General features: G+C 38.1%; 1 protein-coding gene across 1 annotated transcript in view; it reads left to right on the top strand.

Moving 5' to 3' along the window:
- The window catches only part of brinp1 (bone morphogenetic protein/retinoic acid inducible neural-specific 1), a 194,516-nt gene that overhangs the window by 117,936 nt on the left and 55,378 nt on the right, over positions 1-21,202 (top strand). Inside the window, exon 4 of the mRNA XM_015942788.3 lies at positions 4,737-4,906. Coding sequence (XP_015798274.1) covers positions 4,737-4,906 — 170 coding nt within the window. The remainder of the gene's footprint in view (positions 1-4,736; positions 4,907-21,202) is intronic.

The raw sequence follows: 21,202 nt of genomic DNA, 5'->3' as shown, positions 1-21,202 counted from the left end.
GATATTTTGACATCTCACCTCAGATTGGATAATGGCAACACAACTCTACGTACTACTGACCCTGTTTGATCTGCAACACTGATGTTTTATCTCAAAACTACAAGCGTGGAGTTCTGGTGTGAGGTGGAGTCGCTAATCCTAAAAGTTAGCTTCTACTACCTGAGATGGTCTCTGCTGATTCCTGGACACTAATCCAACAACAGCCTTCCTTGTTTCGAGTCAAGGTGGGTGAGTCCATGAATGTTGAGTGACAGCGTGATGTAGATCAGTAAGACATTTCAAATCCTAGAGTTTCACCGTCTATTTTCTCTCTGAAGCTAGTGCAGGAGATAGGTGTAGGAGACTATTTTCATGTTCAGCCTGCATGAAAAACTCAAAGTGACCGATTCTAGGCGAGTAGGGTGAGTTTTTTGGTCTGACATAGTTAATTTCATGGATTTCTGTGGTTATTTATGAGCATAAATTTCCCCTCCAGCATGAGTCGTTAATATTTCTGCAAAAATAACTAATGGTAAAATGACAGCATTCTGTGGAACATGTTTAAAAATGGCATCAATCCGTCTGAGTGGTGCAGTCGGACTAGCAATCAGTTAATTGTGCATAACATGAACGGTTACAGTTAAAGAGAGGGTTTTACGTTTTTCATTGAATTTAACAAAATACTGAAAACACAAGACATGACAAATGGTTTGTATTGATGCGGCTTTACGTCTTTACACTTTATTTACAAAAAAAGGTGTAAAATACAATTCTTAGTTTAACTCCCCAAAATAAATTCAGATCACAAAACTTCAATAAGTTCAAAAGAATAACACCTTCATTTCTCTGTTTCCATATATCCTGCAAATCTTTGTAGTTAATGAAAAACTTTGTACAAAACATCTTTCCTCTACATGAAAATATCAAGCAATAAGGCGTAATGGCCTTCATAAAATGACCCCCACACACAAAAAAGGTGCCATTTATGGAAAATAGACCACTCAAACCCATCATATTAGCTTAAAACCCTATTTGCTCCTCTGGCAATTACTGACCTCCACATGCGTGCATAAAGATTCTTTATTTGTTTTACAATTTTTTGCTAATGCTTTTGCACACTTGCACACTTGCACACTTGCACACACACACACACACACACACACACACACACACACACACACACGCACGCACGCACACACACACATTCTTGATGATTTGAGGTGAAACAGAACATTGCTTTTGAAGACCTTTTAGCCATAAACATAAACGATGCATGAGTTAATTAATGCTGGAGCTGTGCCACTGTAGTGACCAATAATAAACTGCCTAATAGTTCCAAAGAAGTCCACAAAATAATTTTCCAAAGATTTCTAGGCAATAAGTTTGCTAAACCAACAGTACTAATCACATTTTAATGTAAAAAAAGGGGCTACTTTATACTATAATATGTTGGAAAGGAAATACAGAAAGACAGATCAAAGGCTTAATGTTGGACCATTATTCTTGTGCAGCAGTGTAAGTCAAGTGTGTGTAAGTAAGTTTGCTAACCCCCCCGAGGGAGTGAGAGCTTGGCAGCATCAGAGAATGGGTCCTCGTCTCCTTGGTGGTTTTAACCAGGCATGAGGCATTGGCCCAGTTTGTTACTTGCCTTTAGTCATGGTCACCAGCAGTTAAGTGACCACTTCCAATGCCTTGCTCAGGGGTCAAATCACAACTCACAACACAACAAACCTATGTGACAGGTTCTTGAACAACGTCCAAATATATGCTTTGCTTTACCCGCCATTTCTGAAGGCAAGGTCGCATGAACTGTTTAGGAGTCTTGTTTTCTTGTTTGGAAATCTAAAGAAATACGCACAAAAGTATGTAGCCTACTAAGTATTTTGTGATGTGTCAATTCACAAACATTCAAATATAAGGGCTTGTGCATTGCTTTGCAGATGTTTGGCTGTGTTCATCCTCAGACCCTTTCAGATGTGTTCTGAAAAGGTCAGTGGCTTTTCAAATTAAAACCCTGCAAAGATTAAAGACTGACATGCTTCATGTATTAATGGTGAAGAGAACGATCTCATGGGGGCTTTTGTTTCTGAACTCTCAAAGTCTTACTCAAAACACTTGTTTATGGAAATAGAAGCATAAATTCTTTTCAATGTGTATTTCTTAAAGGGATATTGCACTCGTAAGTGGGATTTAGTCTGTTACCATATTACTGAGTGTTAGCTCTAGCTTAGCATAAACAATGTAAGTGAATGGTGTCAACTAGCACCACTGTAAGCTGCCACTGAAAGGCAAAAGGACACGACGCAGTGGCGTGACGTCTGGAAGACAGCTTTACTCACGAGTTTACTAAGTAACATTTACAACATCTGACCCTGACGACAGTAAATGACAAGTTGACTCTGACACTTAAACCACCTTGCTTGCTGCTGGCGGTCGTCAGAGGGACTAGTGGTGTCTGTGCTCGGCAGCCTCGCCTCTGTCAGTGAGCCCCAGGGCAGCTGTGGCTACATTGTAGCTCATCACCATCAGTGTGATTGTGTGTGTGAGTGGATGAATGATACACTAGTGTAAAGCACTTTGGAGTCCACTGGCTCTGAAAGGCGCTTTACAAGTGTGTGTCATTTATAATTTAATATGCAGTCTCAGTTCAAAATCATCTCCTGTAATTCCTCAATGTTACTAATTCTCATTTGTAGTCGATGTGATTATTAAGACCGTCAAGAAAAATTAGGATCATTATTGAGTAACTTTCTGGACTTTTTCACATGAAATGCTAGTTGTTACCATTAACCTACATTGTTAATGCTGAGCTAAAGCAAATTGAATGCTGCCAGATAAGGAGACCGGCTGGGCTGGTTACAAAATGCTTCTTCCCACTTATCTAGTCTAGGGAGAATGACCACGGACTGAATTTTAGTTAGGGGTGGTATTTCCCTTTTAATAAAATGTTAACATCTGCAGTTATGTTGCCTCATTAAATCTTTAAGCTTTAAGCTGATTCAAAGAGGCATCTCCGCAAACAGGTTTCACCCAAATCACCATAAAGAACAAACAGTTGCCTCTGGACTGTTTTTAAATTTTAAGTTTCTCTCATCTAATGGCACCATCTAGTGGCTGACAAGCATATCACACAAAAATGCTGTTTCTTTGTTTTTTTAAAGATGGCGACTTCACATTTCTGTTCATAAATGAGCTACTGTAGCTGACAAACGGAGCTAAAACACGTTGTTTTACGAGTATTATTTTCATGTCATGCTGTGTTCTCATATATTTATATTTTAGAGACTTTCTTGTCCGTGAAAAGTTCATCAACTCTGCATCAGCCAAGGTATTCCTTAAATTTGAAGCATCTAAGCGGCAGTCTGTCGCTATTGGGTAGTTCTGGTTGGCACTCAGTTTCCAATTGCATGGAGCTCTGCCGGTCAGGGGGCGTGCTTAGCCAAAAAAAAAAGACGTATTGATTATATTTTATCACAGTACATGATAAGATAATCACTTTTACGGATTTCTGACAAATCATACATAATTTCTGAAAGAGGAAAACTCCGGAAAGCAGCTTTAAAATTAAAATACGTTTTTTTTATTTGTTAGAGTGCAGTAAAAACATACGTGCGCATGGTGATTCACTTCGTTTCTCTGAGCTGCTTCAACTGAATCTGACTCTATCTGAATTATGAGATGAAAAAAAAAGAAAAGAATTCAAAGCCTTTTCTAGACAGCATTTGCATAGCAACTCCTGTGCATCTGACTGTATACATTGGCCATTTTATTCACCCTGAGAGGAAACCAGTAACTGATGATCCAGGGAGGTGTCACACAGAGCTACATCACAGAGAAGAAGATGCATAAATGGCTACATTTGAGCTTTTTGGTTAGAACACCACATGCAGCTGTCTATGCTTTAATTAATTTAATTCATGGTTTAGGACCCAATAAAAAATCACAATATTCGCATTCTGTGTTGTTTTATTTCATGGAAGAGTTGTAAATTTGTAGATATTATCCAGGATAAAATTCCTATGGTATTGAGGTAAAAAGGAAAATCCATCTGACTAGAACCCTTTGGAAATAATGCAGTCTCAATAGGGGTAAATCCAGGGACATGTCTGGGGATGGTGCCAGCTAAGGATAAAGCAGCAAATACGGAGACTGTTCCTGAAAAGCTGGGGCATCTAGTTTCTCCAGATAAAACCATTCACCTTGGTACTTACGCTTTATACTTATCCATCATGCTATTAACTTCAATGGTAAGTTAGATAGGACTGAAATGTACAACTTTTGCAAATATGACATCTGAATTATTCAATTTTTTTCTGTAACACCTATGAAAATGATTTTGTTAATAGACCACAGTTCTGTAACAAATATTGCTCCTCTTACATATTTCTTGTGCTTTTAGTTACCAATCATATTTTAATGTCAGTCAAAGATGTATAGTAATCTAAGGTAAACTGTAATATGCTGTTTCAAACAAAGATTTTATTTTTTGATGGAGAACAAAAGCCACGTAAACCAACATTTTGCTTTGTGACATGGCAATGACCCCCCCCCCCCCACGGTAAACAATGACTGATTAACCACGTTATTTTTAAAGCTGAGTCGTAGTTACTTTTCACATAGAACCAATCGTACTTAAACTGGTGTTTCAGGAACATGTTGGTTTAACAAAAATACACAAAATAAAAAAGATATTTGAAAACAACGTTGTAGTCTTTATGAAGCTGATCACATTTTTGATATTTGTTTTGAACCTGTAGGGGAGGAGGCGTTGACTATGTATCTGGCCAAGAACAAATTGGACCGGAAGCTTGCAAATGCCACCCAGAACGTGGAAGCTCTTCATCAGCTGGCGTCATCCTACTTCATCGACCGAGATGGCACCATGAGGAAGTTGCATGAGATCCAAATTTCCACCAATGCCATCAAGGTTGGTTTATTTTCAACATTCCCATGGAAACATGTAATTATCTGGACTCATGTAGGCTGTGATGAATCATAGATGCTTAGCTGAAAAAACATGAATAATCGGTGTAAGTCCTGCATGTATAAATTAAAATTTTACATAAAAACCTGAATCCTAAACACATTTCCTTTAACTGTTTGTTACTCTCCTTGATGACCTAAGAACATAAAGGCAAAACAGAAATGACTATACTGTTCACTTTCTGCTGGCACGTATTTTCTTTACCCAATGATCCTCCACAGGAAGGTTTATCATCGTGTTGCTTGCACATTTGCTGATGAGAGAAAACATTTATTAGGTCAGGGCATTGTGTACAGTCTTCCACTTCTACCATGTGTTTTGTCAGTCAAATTTACACATTTCTCTGCCACTGGTGACAGATGGTTACAGATACATTACACTACAAAACACACACAGGGATAGCTAACGTCAGCTATCATTTGTAAGGATGATATAGCGTCCATAAAATCGTCTGCTATATTAACACATTTATACTAATGAGAATACTATTTTACTTTAGTAGTTATGGTGAAAATGTGCTCATAGATGAGGGACAGTCACAGTGTTAGAGCTCTGCATGCTTGTCCGCAGCAGTCATTCAGTGATTTGTGTACAGGCACTGGGGGGGATAAAGTTGGGAAAATCAACTCTAAAATATAAATAACATCAAGCAGAAACAAATAGGCCACAGTTTGGAAATATCCCTCTCTTGTGATCATGTTTCAGTAATTAAGCCAAGTAGCTATTCTCTCCTCACACAAAGAGGGAGAGCACATGATTTTGGATTGGAGTGTCTAAACTCAGAATTAAATGTCTTTTATCCAGGTTAATAATGGAAAACGTTTTGAGTGACTAAAATAGATTCAAACAAGATTCATTTCACTTTAACCGTCTATGCTCAAAATAAGTTTTGATAAAAGGACAAACAACTAAGTCCTTCAGGAGTACTTCTGAGTTAAAAAAAGACTCATGAAATACGTATGTGGAGTAACCAGGTAGGTAGGTTTTAACTGTTGCAAATCTGCAACACCTGCCTCCAGAGGATTAAAGAAAAGCGGTATCAGCATGGGACAGACTCAGATGGGGGGTACCTCAGGGCTTAGTCATTGGACCCCTTCTGTTTGCACTACAGCACCATGGTGTTAAGCTCAATTTCTATGCAGATCACTGCAAAATCTATTTTCCTCTATCTTGAGGGGCAGGTGGCTGTGTCTAGTCGGTTGTTTGGAGGAAGTTAAGTCCTGGATGGCCTCTAATTTCTTCCTAAATGAGTCCATAACTGAAGTCATAATATGCAGGTGGTGGTGAGATTGAGATTGCCTCCTTGGCCCAGTGGGAGAAGAATGTCATCACTAATTTGGGGGTGAAAATTGATGTGGCCCATAAATTTGATGCACAAATAAACATAGTTGTGTGGGCATGTTCTTATAACTTGCAATGGCTATCCCAGATCAAGCCCCTGTTCTTAAGAACCCATTTGGAAACAGTGGCACGTGCTTCTATCATGTCCCGCCTCGATTACTGTAATGCGTTGTATGTCGAATTGAGTCAGTCTTCATGTCCTGCCAGATTTGTGACTGTATATATATATATATATATATATATATATATATATATATATACAGTATATAGGGTGTGTATAGGGCTCTGCACAGCAGTGCTCCACCACATCTGGCTGCTGTGCAGGTGTTGCTGGAAGTCCCACGCTCTAAGCTGAGATCGAGGGGGGACTGGGCCTTCTCAGTAATTGTACCAACCCTTTGGAACAAGCTCCCTCTATCAGTAAAGCAGACTCCATCTTCTTCATCTTTCAGGTGTTTTGTATTGTCACAAAATAAGTAACATTTTGTTTTTGGACATCTTTGGCTACAAATTAGTATGAAAGCGCACTTGCATTATTATATGAGATTTATAACAACATAATCTGGGTTATCTGTAAAAAAAACTCTCTCCATTTAAAAAGCAAAATCACTCTGAATGCAATCCAACCATAAATTATCAGCATTATACTCCCAACAGTAAGTAAAAGGTGAATGTTTTCATTCCAGGATTATATCTCTTCTCTCATGACCTTGTTCATGTGTTTTCCTGGCAGCACATCCGTTGCAATTACCAACATACACACAACAAATCAATAAACAACTAAATATATTAATAACAATGAAACAAATGTGAGCATGCAGAACAACATGGTTGATGCAATTCTTCAAGAGCATGTTACATTGATTATCAAGTCAAACATTTACATCAAGCTTCTTGCACCTGAATAGAAAAAAAAGTCATCCTGAGAAAAGTATGTTCTTTAGACAGGCCGCTGTGCTAAATGTCAGCTGTTTTATGTGGGGAAATGTCAGAAAATGGTAGTCTATAAAATGAACATGAATGACAAGAAAATAAGATGTACAAGCTATAAAAATGTACTATACATGAACAAGTTATTTAATTTTTCTTAATACAGAAGAGTAGAAGGGGATGGATTAAAGATCTAACGCTAATTCAAAAACGGTGGTGAAATGTTTGAAGTTGATCTGACTGCCAGCAGAAAACACAATCCTACATGCATATTTGTTGACTGCAGTTTATTTCAGTCAGGTTTTTCCACATGCACAAAAATATCAAAACATGAAAATGTAATTAAGTCACTCAATTATGGAAAGCTTTAATCCGATAAGATTGAGCCACACATTGTAAACAGGGATGTTTTGAGCTGATGTCAAGCAAAGGAATGGGACAGATCTAACCATGGATATCTCATCCTAAACAAATATTTGTTCATCATCAGCTAAACTTTTTCTGACACATGTTCAAATATTTTCCTGATGTTAGATGCTAGAGTAGATCTGGGGCAAACATAGTGAAGGTTTGAAAATGATGCAAAGCAAAATATGATTAGATGAAATTAATTAACATGATGTTAGAAAAAAAATCCCTGATTTAAAAACATCTATTTGGGCTTTCAGAAATGTAAATCCAAGGTGTTTGTGTCTCATTTGTTTGAGCCCCTGCAGCTATCTGAAGGCACTCTAACCAAACAGATAGCCTTTGCAGAACAAATCAACAGGAGTATTGGCAACCTGGAGGCATATTGGACACAAACTAGACATCCATGAAAGCGTTTTAACTATTCTCCACTCTAGAATTCAACAAACAACCCCAGGACTGATTGTCCTATTCTGCCGTGTCACTTTACTTGTATTCACCCTGAAACTCCATTCCTGAGTGTTTGGCAAATGGTTGAGGATAAAATGTATTTTGTTTTTCATTTAATCATGCAAAAATACATCAAAGAAGTTTTATTCATTGTCATATAGAAATTCATTGATTGGATTTCTGTGTGTTGGTGTTATGAAAAAAAAGTAATCAAAGACGATTCATTCTCTTTAGATGTTTGATGGATTTTCTCTTCTTAATTCTAAAGAGATAAAAAAGTGTTGTCTATAATAAAAAAAACATACAGAACTGTGCAAAAGTCGTCTGTCATCCCTGTTTTCTTAATGTTTGACTTTCAAAGAGACACATTTTCTTGTAGTACTAAAAATGGTCTTGGTCAATAGATCATCAGGTTCACTCAAGCTCTTCAAAAGTTTACTTTGGACTTTTTCAGATTTTCTTTTCCTGTTTTCTTTATATTTGCTGTTTGTGCTTCTGATGAAAGCTTCTTTATGTTTGTTAAGCCTCCTAATTTTGACCAATCCATCCATCTATTCTCCTCCGCTTACCCGGGGTGGGATCATGGGGGCAGTAGCCTAAGCAAAGAGGTCCAGACTTCCCTCTTTCCAGCCACATAGGGCAGCTCTTCTGGGGAATCCAAAGCCGTTCCCTGGCCAGCCGTGAGATGGTCTCTCCAGCATTTCCTAGGTCTTCCTTTAGGTCTCCTCCCAGTTGGACGTGCCCAGAAAACCTCACCAGGGAGGCGTCCAGGAGGCATCCTAACCAGATGCCTGATCCACCTCAATGGCTCCTCTCGATGTGGTGGAGCAGGAGGTCTATATCGAGCCCCTCCTGGATGACCGAGCTTCTCACCCTTTCTCTAAGGGAGTGCCCAGACACCTTGTGGAGAAAACTCCTTTTGGCTGCTTGTATCGGTCACTACCCAAAGCTCGTGACCATAGGTGAGCGTTGGAACGTAGATCAACCGGTAAACAACATGGAGAGAATTTTGACTAATAAATGAATAATTTAGTCATTAAAGCTACTAAAATCAGGAGGTGACCCAGTGTTTTATTAAAAAGTAACAGAACAATCCGAAAAAATAAAACAATGAAATCTTTCACCAACCCCCTGACAATGTTCCATGCTTTAGTTGAATCTATGAAAAACATAAAGTTAACAGCGGTTGCCCAGGTATAAAACAGCATTCTAACAAGCAAAATAATTGCAAATGACTTCCCACACCATGAATGTCAAACTCAGATAATCAAGGGGCACTATCCTAAACGTTTTGTTGTTTTCCCTCTCCAACAGCAAGTTCTCGTGTCTTGCAGAAACTTGCTAACCCTTCAATTCGAAAAAGGTGTGCTGGAACAGGGAAACATCCAAAAGCCTGGAGTTTGACTCATGGAGAAGATGGTCATGGTGAAACCTCTCTCAGGCTCTATGCTGCATCTGTAGATACATTTTCAAGCTTACTATTTATCTTTATGCCCGCCACTTTTCTCATTTTAAGCGCTACATCACCCTATGCTGTCACTGTCAAATACAAAGAGTTAGACAAATTGTGAACAACAACTCTTTGATGGCTTGATTATTATTATTATTATTCTGAGCTACTACAGCAATCAATTTCCCTCTGGGGTTTATAAAGTATTTTTGAATTGAATTGAATTGAATTGAAGAAGCAACCAAAGTCCTAAGTAAATGTTTTAAAGTTCTTCAGAAAGCCAGAAGAAATTTCATTCATATGCAATGTTGAAAACTCACTACTTCAACCTAGCTTATACCACATAATTATGACCATCACTTACATCTGCACTGTTTAAAAATGGACTTCACAATATCAACTTCCGTACTATTGAGGTTCTTTTTTAAAATGTTTTTCTAATTTTTTACTCTCCCTGTGTCTTATTGATTTTTAGCTGTTAGTTTTGGGAATTTTGTTGTATTTCCTTTTTATCTTCTATCTGTGTTCGACATGTTTGTATAACGCCGGTTTAATTAACTAACATTTTTAGTGTACAGCGCCTTGTTTGGTTGTAATGCCTTGTGAATGCGCTTTATAAGTAAAATTGGATTGGATTGGATTGGATGTTCAAGTCTAGCTCATTGAAATTAAAGTAAAAAGAAATAAGGGGTGGTTGAAAAGTTTTGCATGGTGTTGTGAATTTCACAGCTGTTTGCACACCTGCACAAAATCACCAAGACACTATTCCGTACCCCACTAAATCTCTACAACCCCGTCTTCATTTAAGGAGCACCTTGCAAGCTTTTTGTTGTTGTGAGTGACAAGTGGATTAAGCGGCTTTGGCAGATGAGACTTCAGGTAGCAGGGAGTCAAGCATGACAAAATTAAGCAGACCTGACAGTGGCGGTTGCTGAGTCAGTTTCTATGGAAGGCAACGCAAGTGGTGTTGAGCAGACAGAGCCTCAATGCAAGCGCACGCACTGACGCACACGTCACTGCAAAGCAGACCGGACTGTAGGCCCGCTTATCAAAACCGATGGAGCAAAAACATATGTCTAAAAGTGGGGCTTTGTCTGATCTTTGAAAACACATCAGTGAGTTAATAAGTTAGTTAGCAACATACAAGATAACCTTTTTCTCTTCGACTAGCTTTTAATGAGTTCTGTGAAATAAACAATAGAGCTGTCAGAAGAAACAAATATAGGTGAAAATTATTAACAATGAAAAGTTGTACGCAACAGCAGTGACTGCAACCTTTACAGTCATTTTGAATGATTTATACTGTTTACGTTATGTAAATAACTTAAAAGTACTAGACATGTGGAGAGTATGCAGAGGTTGAAACTAAAATCTATTGAGTGCCCCTCCCAGTGGCTGGTTTCAGTACTGAAAACTTCCATTAGGAGAAAAATACTATCATTCATTACATTTAGTTTAATTCTGTTAAATAATCATGTTGGGACTGTTTTCAATATTTTTAATAGATTTTATGAAAAATCGATGAAAGGGAAATTACTTTTGAGAAGTCAATCTGTAACTTTGGTTCCTGTTTTGTTTGCTCTTTTGGAGTTATTTTTCTTCTTCTGCTTTGTTACGATCCTGCTCATAGGACGTAACATAAAAAAGAGACTGGACATGTGTTTAATCAGTCACTTATATGTTCTCTTAAAGAAACAAACATGGTCCACTAGATGACCCAGACGAGCCCCCATTTGTGTTACGGCCCTGCTCATAGGACCGTAACATAAAAAAGAGACTGGACACGTGTTTGTTCAGTCACGTATGTGTTCTCTAAACAAACATGGTCCACTAGATGACCCAGACGAGCCCCCATTTGTGTTACGACCCAGCTCATAGGAACATAACATAAAATGGAGACTTGACACATTTAGAAAGTTTTTTTCAGTATTTATTATAATTAGCCTTTAAAATGTCTTACCAATAGACAGGAATTCCTGAGGAGATCTCACTGAAGCTGCACCAAGCAGGCTTTATCCTTCACCAAGAGGTGCAGCCCCTCATTGCAATCAATTGAACAGAGGGGCATAATCTTCTTCTTGATTCATCTTCTTCTTCTCCCTCTTCATCCTCCTGAGGTGAATCAACCTGCAGTGCATGCTGGGGATTGGGGGTCTTTCTTGTGGTTGCTCAACGCTCTTATTTGTTTTGCTGTAGAGAGGAGGGACTATAGGCAATAAAAATTATGAAAGATTATATACTTTATATCACAGAACAGTTACTTAGTTGTTACTTTGTGTCAATTTATCATAGCTTTAAATCAGCTGTGCTCAAACTTTTTGCCACTTTGACTAAATACACCAAGTTATAGGCAAGGCAGTGGTCAAATATATTTCTTTTTAATTGAAAAATGCAACCTTAATTTTAAGGTCATTTTTAACAGATTAATGTAAACAAAAATGCTTTATTGAAAAGCTATTTTTGAGTGTTTATCTGAAACACAAAAGGTCTTGTACTTTTCCATTATAAAAGGGAAACAATCCCGGATTTGTTGTATTGGTTGTTTGATGTTTTAGGTCTTTTCTTAGCATCTTAACAGAATACAGGTCACTTTACTGAAAAATGTTTGCTCTATAACCAGACTTTTAGAAATGGAAGCAAACAATTCTTCTTTTACTATCAATCTGAGGCCATTTTAGGATTTATTGACCAATTTACTACGACATGCCAATACAACCAAAACACATGTCAAAACTCAGAAAACCAAGACTTTGGTTCTACTTAACTTAGTTTTAATTAGAATTTTTTTATGTTATTGGTCAGAATTATATTTTGGGATTGGGTTAGAGTTAGGGTGGTTTAACATTTCCCTCGAATAAGAGTGTTTTGAATGCCTTCAGGTCAGGGATGAGGTCATGCCCCAAGTGAAGGAGTTTAAGTATCTTGGGGTCTTGCTCATGAGTGAGGGAAAGATGGAATATGAGATCGATAGGCCTGCATCTGCAATAATGTGAGGGTTGTACCAGTCTGTCGTGGTTACGTTCCTACCCTCATCTATGGTCATCTATGGGTAGTGACCGAAAGAACGAGATTGAGGATACAAGTGGCCAAAATAAGTTGTGTCCACAGGGTGTCTGGGCTCTCCCTTACAAATAGGGTGAGAAGCTTGGTCATCTGGGAGGGGCTCGGAGTAGACCCGCTGCTCCTCCACATTGAGAGGAACCAGTTGAGGTGGCTCGGGCATCTAGTTAGGACACCTCCTGGATTTCTCCCTGGTGAGGTTTTCTGGGCACATCCAGAGAAGGAAGCCTGGGCCTCCCGGCTTAGGCTGTCGCCCTCACAACCTGATCCTGGATAAGCGACTGAATATGGATGGATGGAAGAGTTTTCCATAGTACTTTTGTTTATAAATTAATTACTAAAGTGATGCTTTTGCAAGCTGTTTAAAATGAGCTTTGTGTAGCTCACAGGGTTAATTTTGATTAACTTAAAATGAAGAATCATTGGCGTGAGAAAATGACTAAATTTTAATCTAAGTGAAATCAATGAAGATCAGATCACCTCCAACATCTTCAGCAAAAGTAGAAAATACACCAGTGTTTACTAGTACATCTAATAGTGAATACATATTCTCTAGGCAGATGTTGAAGCTGAATTTTATACTTGTATGTTTCATTTATAAATAAAGACAAGTGAAATCGCAGCTTTCCGGTCACGTTAGCGGCAGACAGACAGTGATCAGAATGTGCAGAGGAGGCAAAGTCCATCAGAAGGAATGGATCTATAAACACAAAGAACAAGGGCTTTGCTCCTTCAATATTGATTCAGTATGGCTGTGAAAGCTGCTTTGGAGTGCAAACTTGAAATCAAGATAAAAAAAAAACGACATAGGTCGATACAGCTGAGATGTTTCAGACATTTCCTGTCTGCAAGTAAACAAGGTTGAAGCCATGCTCACTATGGGGTTCTTGTAACACATGCGGCAGTGTTTCCTACAGTAAAAACTAATATGACACAATTAATAACAAAAAAATAGTCAATTTAACATTTTACATTTGTGCATACCGCTGTCAGAAATGTAATATTTATTTGTGAATAAAAAGGTAATATATGGTGTTACGGCTACCAGCTGGACATACCATATGGACATAGCTAAATGTGAACATGCTAATACTGTAAAATCTGTCAAATATGTGTTTCTCCATGCAAGCACTGACATTTATACATTGTTTTTCCATAAAATGATTCTTTACATCAATAATAACTGTCAACCTGAGGCAAATATCAGGTGTGGAAATGAGCAGTTGTGTCGTATTAACATGGGATAAAGACCATCTGGCTTGTTATCAGTTTACAGATCAAAAGCCAGCCTGTGATGATGTCGGTGTGTTTAAGTGCACCGTAATGCTTGGGTGACTTTTGCATCTGTGAAGGCAATATTAATGCTGAGCAACATGCAGGTGTTTAGAAGAAATACGTGCCCCCAATGGTATTTTGTCATTTTCAGGGAAAGCCTTGCTTCCGAAAATAACTGGATGCCAAATCACATTGTGTTGCACAAAAACTGAACAGACACACATGAAAAAAGAGGGAAAAGTATGTTGCAGCTTAGTAAATCACTCAAATCCATTTTTCAAAAATGGAATTATTAAAAATTAGGAACCTGCAGTTTTCAGGGGTAGACACCGAAAAAAAAGGGTTGACCAAAAAAGTAGATTTTTTTGTAATTTAATTACATGTAAATGTTCCAATGATTTTTCTAATTAAAGTCAACAAAATACCCACTTTCAAGGTGACCTGTTCTTGTGCTTGTGTTTATTTGATTTGCCTTTACAGGGTGTCCGCGGGGTTTTAAAAAGTATTAAAAAGTGATAAATAAAAATAGTCAAATTTAAGGCCATTAAAAGTGTTAAATTTGGTCTCAGAGGTATTATTTTTTCCAAATTAGGTATTATTTTTTTCAGACTATCAGGTGTCGTATTCTGAACATCGTCATAGAAATATATTCCGAATGAAATGTTATGAACAATTATAAAAACAAAACAGATTATTTGCTCCTCCCACTTGCGCTGCCCTGAGTTGCAAATGAAGCGCTCCTCCCACAGTGTTGCCAACTTAGCGACTTTGACGCTATTTCCAACAGCTTTTCAGACCCCCTTCTTGACTTTTGAAATCTTAAAAGTACCTAGCGAACACCTCAGAAACATCTCTGGTAACCCTTAGCTACTTTCTGGATAACTGTCGTCGACATTTCCTGCAGGTTAGCTAAACACTCCGCCTGCGCTCCGGACCGTTCTTCAGGACATTAGGAAAGGGAATGATGTAGTGATGTGTCAGTCGCTACAGAAACAGCTCTCAGAGCCAGCTCTCTGTTGGATTAACCAGAGTGAGTGACACACACACCGTACCTGCGGGCTCCTGAGCCGCTAAAAACGGCTAAATGTGCACGTGCGGCGCGCTAAACACGTGCAGCTTGCCCCTGATTGCTGTGAGACCGGTTGGGGGGTGGGGGGTGCAGCTGTGGTTGAGACAATTATTACATTAACTGATGGACCTGTAAATACATAGTTTATAAATAAGGTAGAAGTAAGTTCCTCACGCTGATAACTAATCTCTCTGAGGACACGGTGCTAGTGCACTCTCCTACAGCACCTTGACACGACTCAATAAATGTTATGCAAAATTTTGTGAACATCAATTTATTTGCATTTATTTGTTATAAATACCACTGTATAATTCTTGCTGTCAGTATTTGCAAGATATTGGTATTTGGGTCTGTAGTGGTTAGACTTAAATGAGTTAAACCAAGGTCTGTAGCCCTTGGGTCATCGACTATGAGCTACAAGTATATTGGTCTTTTTATACTGGGAATCAGGAGTTATTTTAGTGATCATCTTGTTTCTTATTTATTTTTGTCCTGATTGTGCCCTGAGTAGGGCTGGGGGTAAACAATTATTTTTAAAACGATTATTCTGATGATTATTTTATCGAATAGTCGACTATTCTAATGACTATTTAGATGATTAATCTAGCGATTATTTTTCTATTGCACAATTAATAAAAACCAAAAAATCTCAAATAAATTCCTCCAAAAAATTGATAAATTGTTACTGTAAGAGAATAAACACTACAGGCCTTCCATTCTGTATAACACTGCTTTTATTGTGTTGTGGTTGGTTATGTTCTGGTGACTGTAGAGGTTGGGAGTGCATACTACTGCCTGAGAGGTGGTTGGAGACGGAGTGTCTCCATGCTGCTTTGATTTGGTCACTTATGTGCGTGAGACGAGTGATGTTACGATCCTTCCTGGGGAGTTTGGCTTGTGTGCAAAAAGGAAGGGACAATAACGGGATTTAAAAGTTAAAATGATGATCAGGTTTATTTACAACTACAAAAAAACAAATTTTCCATCCACAGGTTGGGAATAATAAAACTAATTCTGCCTGTGGGAAATTAAAACAAAAGTACAAATAACCTGGGATGTCCCACTGGGCAACGATTACAGGGTTCTGGACCAAAATAAGGATCTCCAAAGGTCCAAACTCTAAACTGGGCGGTTAAACCAAGCTTAAGGTGATATTTTAAACTAAATCGAAAACCCACAACACTCTAAATGTAATAAAAGGGAGATCTGCACCACAAAAAAGATGAACTCTAAACCAAAACGTAAGAGCTTATCCAAACGCAAGAAGCTGTTAGCGAAAATGCTAACAGTAGCTTTACCAACGTTAAATTCAAGTTACCAAGTTTAAATAAACCAAAAATACCCAGCAGCAAACAGACCAGCATGGAGGAGAGACTGCTACCACCAAAACAGCTCTCCTCATGTCTGAAAGAAGCTCCTTTATGAAGGGAGAAACGCTTCCGGTGATTTTCTACATCTGCGGTAGAGACAAAGCAGCACATCTGACCCCGGAAGTTGTTGTCCGTTGCCGGGAGACGAAGGCGGGCAAAACGGGAAAGGAATCTAGCAGCAGACGGACGTTGTTCCGGGTCTTCGGTATTTGGCGGAGATGTTAGTGAAGGTGGAGAAGAGGGCGAACTAGAGGAAAAACAGGCAGATTCCTCCTCCATTTACAAACTCCTGGGGATGCAACAAGTGGGCGCGGTGCGTTGACTACCGGATCTGACGTCGACGAATTTTTAGAATCGAGCCGTCGACGTCATTGATGCTTCGCCACAGCTCTAGCCCTGAGCAATTTTATGACTGAATAAAAAAATAAAATAAAAAATCTACATAAATTGAAAAATCGTCTTAAATAATCGAGATCTCAATTTCAGTCACAATAATCGTGATTATTGTTTTTGCCATAATCGAGCAGCCCTACTTTAGCATGACCGGTCACATAATGATGACGTCATATTCAGTGGTCGTTCTGCATCATTTCAGGCCTCGTAGTCAACTGTCTGAACCGCTGAACAGAAGTGCCTGGCTTATTTTCTAAGTAAAATAAATATGTGCAATACATTGTCAACATCAGTGAGTCTCTAAATCTATTCTTTTTGTATGTTATATATGTTAAAATATGTGTAAATAGGTCGCTGATTAACACTTGCAATTTAGTGTTGTGATGGTTTTAAAAAAATTCTGAAGGTAGTAAAAAAAGGTATTAAAAAGTAGTAAATTTTACTTAAGGATTGCTGTATATACCCTGCTTTAACCATTTTGATAAACAACTGTTGCTAATTTATAGATTCGAGTTAAATCGTACATTTTAGTTTTTTGTATGTTTATTTATTTTTATTGAATTTCTTTATTGTGGGTGCATGCACAGTTGCTCTCTTCTTTCTTCAGCCCAAATGAAACACAAATCACTCAGTAGAATTACCTGCCACCCAGCAAATTATTTAAAAGTCCTAAAAATGAAATCTGATTACGTTGGGATTACTAAACACACTTATTTAAGCTTTATCCTATACTACATTTGATTTTCCTTTAACCATTTTGATAAATTACTGTTGTGATTTTATGAATCTTAGTTAAATCTTATATAAAAGATTTAATAGATGTTTACTTGGGCCAAAAATCCTCATTTTTTGTGTACCCAGTGTAGCAATTAATACATATTAATTATGACCAATAAGATGGGATGATTCCATATATATATGAAATATAAACCTGATTTATCTTTGAATGTTTAGTCAGAAGATTCTAGGGTTCTTTGCTTCTTTAGGGACAATAAACACACTTCGTATTAATTCAGACAGTCAGATATATAGTTTATAAAATTAATTGAATTATTTTCCTAAACTAATAATTTATACAAGATATGAATAAGGAGATGTGATGTGGTGGATGTGAGATGTTGTGATGGAAGCTAGATGTTGTAGCAATCGTTCTTTGTAACTGAAAGAAATTGTGAAATCTGGGTGTAAAATAATTTGTTGTTTGTTATAAACCAGAGAGTTGTTTATTAAAAACAGCATCAGACGCAATCTGTTGTGCCAAGTCTACGACCCTTCGTGTGGAGGTTCTTGTTTGATCCGGGGGGTTGATGGTCACTGCCGGTGGAGTGAACCTCTGATATCAGGAACCCGTAGACATTTCCGATAGGACCCATCCAGTGTGAGATCCCTCGAGGTGAAGGCCGAAAGCTGGAATGCTTATTTGCATCTAAGGTTGATGTTTGCTTGGCTCTTAGAGAGCTGGTTGTCTGGTATCAGCCGCAGCATTGCAGAGAGGCTTTGACTGGAGATCAAAGGAGAAGATGGTTTCAAAAATCCTTCTTTTCCGAATTGGCCGGTTCGAGGGTCAGCGAGAGACTGAATTACTCAGGAAGCAAGTCTTGTTTATTAAACTACTTTGTTATAATTTCTGGCCAAGTTTGGCAAATCAGAATTTGACGCGTTTCTGAGTAGATTTACCAACATCCCTCAGAAAACCACGCCTTCTTGCAGTTCTAAAATAGTTTTTAACTTTAATACGTATGTTATTGTAATGTGTATGAGTGTAAACAATGATTAACTTGTTAAATCAAACACATAGTGATTTGTTATACAAATGGATCATTGTAAGACAAATATTCATTTCAAATTCATTGATTTAAGCACCGGTTATTCAAACATTTCATTTAAACATCTTGTTGATTCATCACATATAGGCAGCAGTAGCTCAACAGGTGGAGCGGGTTGTCCAGAAATCAAAAGGTTGCAGGTTCGATCCCGGCTCCGGACAGAGAATTCTGCTGTTGTGTCCTTGGGCAAGACACTTAACCCACCTTGCCTGCTGGTGGTGGTCGGAGGGACCGGTGGCGCCTGTGCACGGCAGCCTCGCCTCTGTCAGTGCGCCCCAGGGCAGCTGTAGCTACATCGTAGCTCATCACCATCATGAGTGTGAATGGATGAATGATACACTGTAGTGTAAAGCACTTTGCAGTCCTTACTCCGAGAGACACTATACAAGTGCGGGTCATTTATCATTCATTTATCATTTAACTTATCGTTATATTTATTCAGAGTGAAGAATGTTGACGTCTGGCTTTCGCAGAGAGTGCAGGAACCTTGGAAGAGAATGTTTGAATGTTTTGTCTTCATGGAATGTAAACACTCACTGAACAGAACCTTCTGGATTTAGAAGGCCACATAGAAAGTGGATTCATTTCTGTAGATGAAAGGTTATTATGTTGGTCAATATATAGGTGAAAGTTGACCCTTTTGCTACGTTAGATTGATGATCCTTTCATAAATAAAACTGAAGACTTGTGTGTACATACCTATCATTATTGAACTCATATGTGAATTGTCGGAGCAAACTGAGGATTGTTAGCTGATGAGCAGTTCAAAAATGAGACTGCAGGAAATGATGGGCTGTGGTAATTAGAGAAATGTGAAACATTGCTAAGCAACACTCTCAGAGCAGACAACAAAACATGTAGCATACAAAAACAAAAGCATTTTTCAGATGAATGGTACAAAAACAAACAAAATAAATGGAAAGTGTGGGCCTTGCCTGCTTAATGTGAATATTTTTAAGATAGCTTTAACACAGTGGAGAGTTTCAGTTCTGCACTAAATTGGTGTATGAAATTCTGAGTGGCAGCTGGTAGGATAAAACGTCAGGGTGTAGACTCAATATTGGGACTAATATTCTCGTGCATTGTGATAGGCAGAACCCAATTCAGCCAGTTTCCTCTGAGGTCTGGTGCAGAGTGTTACACTGCTCTTGTATAATAATATGTTTGCCTCTGAGAAAAAATCAGTAAAGAAATGTGTCTCGTAACAATACTTTTCACCAAACTGTCACTTTTATAAGCTGCAAACTCAAACATTTTATGGAAAAGAAATTAACTCATATTAAAGACAATAAAAACAACACCCCAAAAGGTTTCAGTGTATTTAATATAAAAAGTGCTAAAAATAAACAAAATCAAAAAAATTGTTTGTTTCAATTGTACAACAAAATTGGTTTGTCCAGCATTTTGTGATTAAAAAGACACAAATTAACATATTCTGCCCTTTCACGGAATATTTAGGTCATGTTTATTAAAATAATATTGTTTTTTCAAGCTTACTCGATTAAGTGTACCTTTAGCAGACTACTAATGAGGCAGTGGAGCTGTACGAACATCAGGACAGCCAGCAGGGTAGGCAACAATCAGTCTTTGATGACATCAAACATCTGTGCAGGCTCGCTCACTAATCGTCCTCATTAGAAATGCAAATGCTTTTTTCCATCAAAGGGAAATACAAACAATTGTTTGATTGTTATTGGACTCCAACAGGTTAAACAGCCTGAAATGGATAGAATAAAGAAAACATTGGAACTGGAAACTGATGACTAAGGAGCAGTCACTTAAACTCGAAAACAAACTTGTCTGGTATACAGTGATGACCAAGTGTTCATCCAATACATTTGCTGCAGTTTCTAGTATAAATTAATGCCTTGCAAGTCAGTATCTGCACGGAACATAGCTCTTGTGCCCCTAAAGACTGGCTGCTGTATAGGTTTTAAATTGGGGTAGGACTAGATGTAAAACATGTATCTAATAAATTAGAGGCTTTGCAATTAATTAATCTTGATTAATCACATTTTATTCATTCAAGACCATTAGTGCCCTAGCAACTTTTAAAAATCAAAACTAATGTCAGTGAGGTACAAATGACATACCCAGACTTTATTGAGCATATTTCTGTAACCACAAGGCCTGGTTGATTACTTTGATCTTATTATACAGTGGGGCAAAAAAGTATTTAGTCAGCCACCGATTGTGCAAGTTCTTCCACTTAAAATGATGACAGAGGTCAGTAATTTTCATCATAGGTACACTTCAACTGTGAGAGACAGAATGTGAAAAAAAAATCCATGAATTCACATGGCAGGATTTTTAAAGAATTTATTTGTAAATCAGGGTGGAAAATAAGTATTTGGTCAATAACAAAAATTCAACTCAGTACTTTGTAACATAACCTTTGTTGGCAATAACAGAGGTCAAACGGATACTACAGGTCTTTACCAGGTTTGCACACACAGTAGCTGGTATTTTGGCCCATTCCTCCATGCAGATCTTCTCTAGAGCAGTGATGTTTTGGGGCTGTTGCCGAGCAACACGGACTTTCAACTCCCTCCACAGATTTTCTATGGGGTTGAGGTCTTGAGACTGGCTAGGCCACTCCAGGACTTTCAAATGCTTCTTACGGAGCCACTCCATTGTTGCCCGGGCGGTGTGTTTGGGATCATTGTC

The sequence above is a fragment of the Nothobranchius furzeri genome, chromosome 6 (genome assembly GCF_043380555.1).
Source record: "Nothobranchius furzeri strain GRZ-AD chromosome 6, NfurGRZ-RIMD1, whole genome shotgun sequence".
Taxonomy (NCBI): domain Eukaryota; kingdom Metazoa; phylum Chordata; class Actinopteri; order Cyprinodontiformes; family Nothobranchiidae; genus Nothobranchius; species Nothobranchius furzeri.
This window is presented reverse-complemented; position numbering and strand designations above follow the sequence as displayed.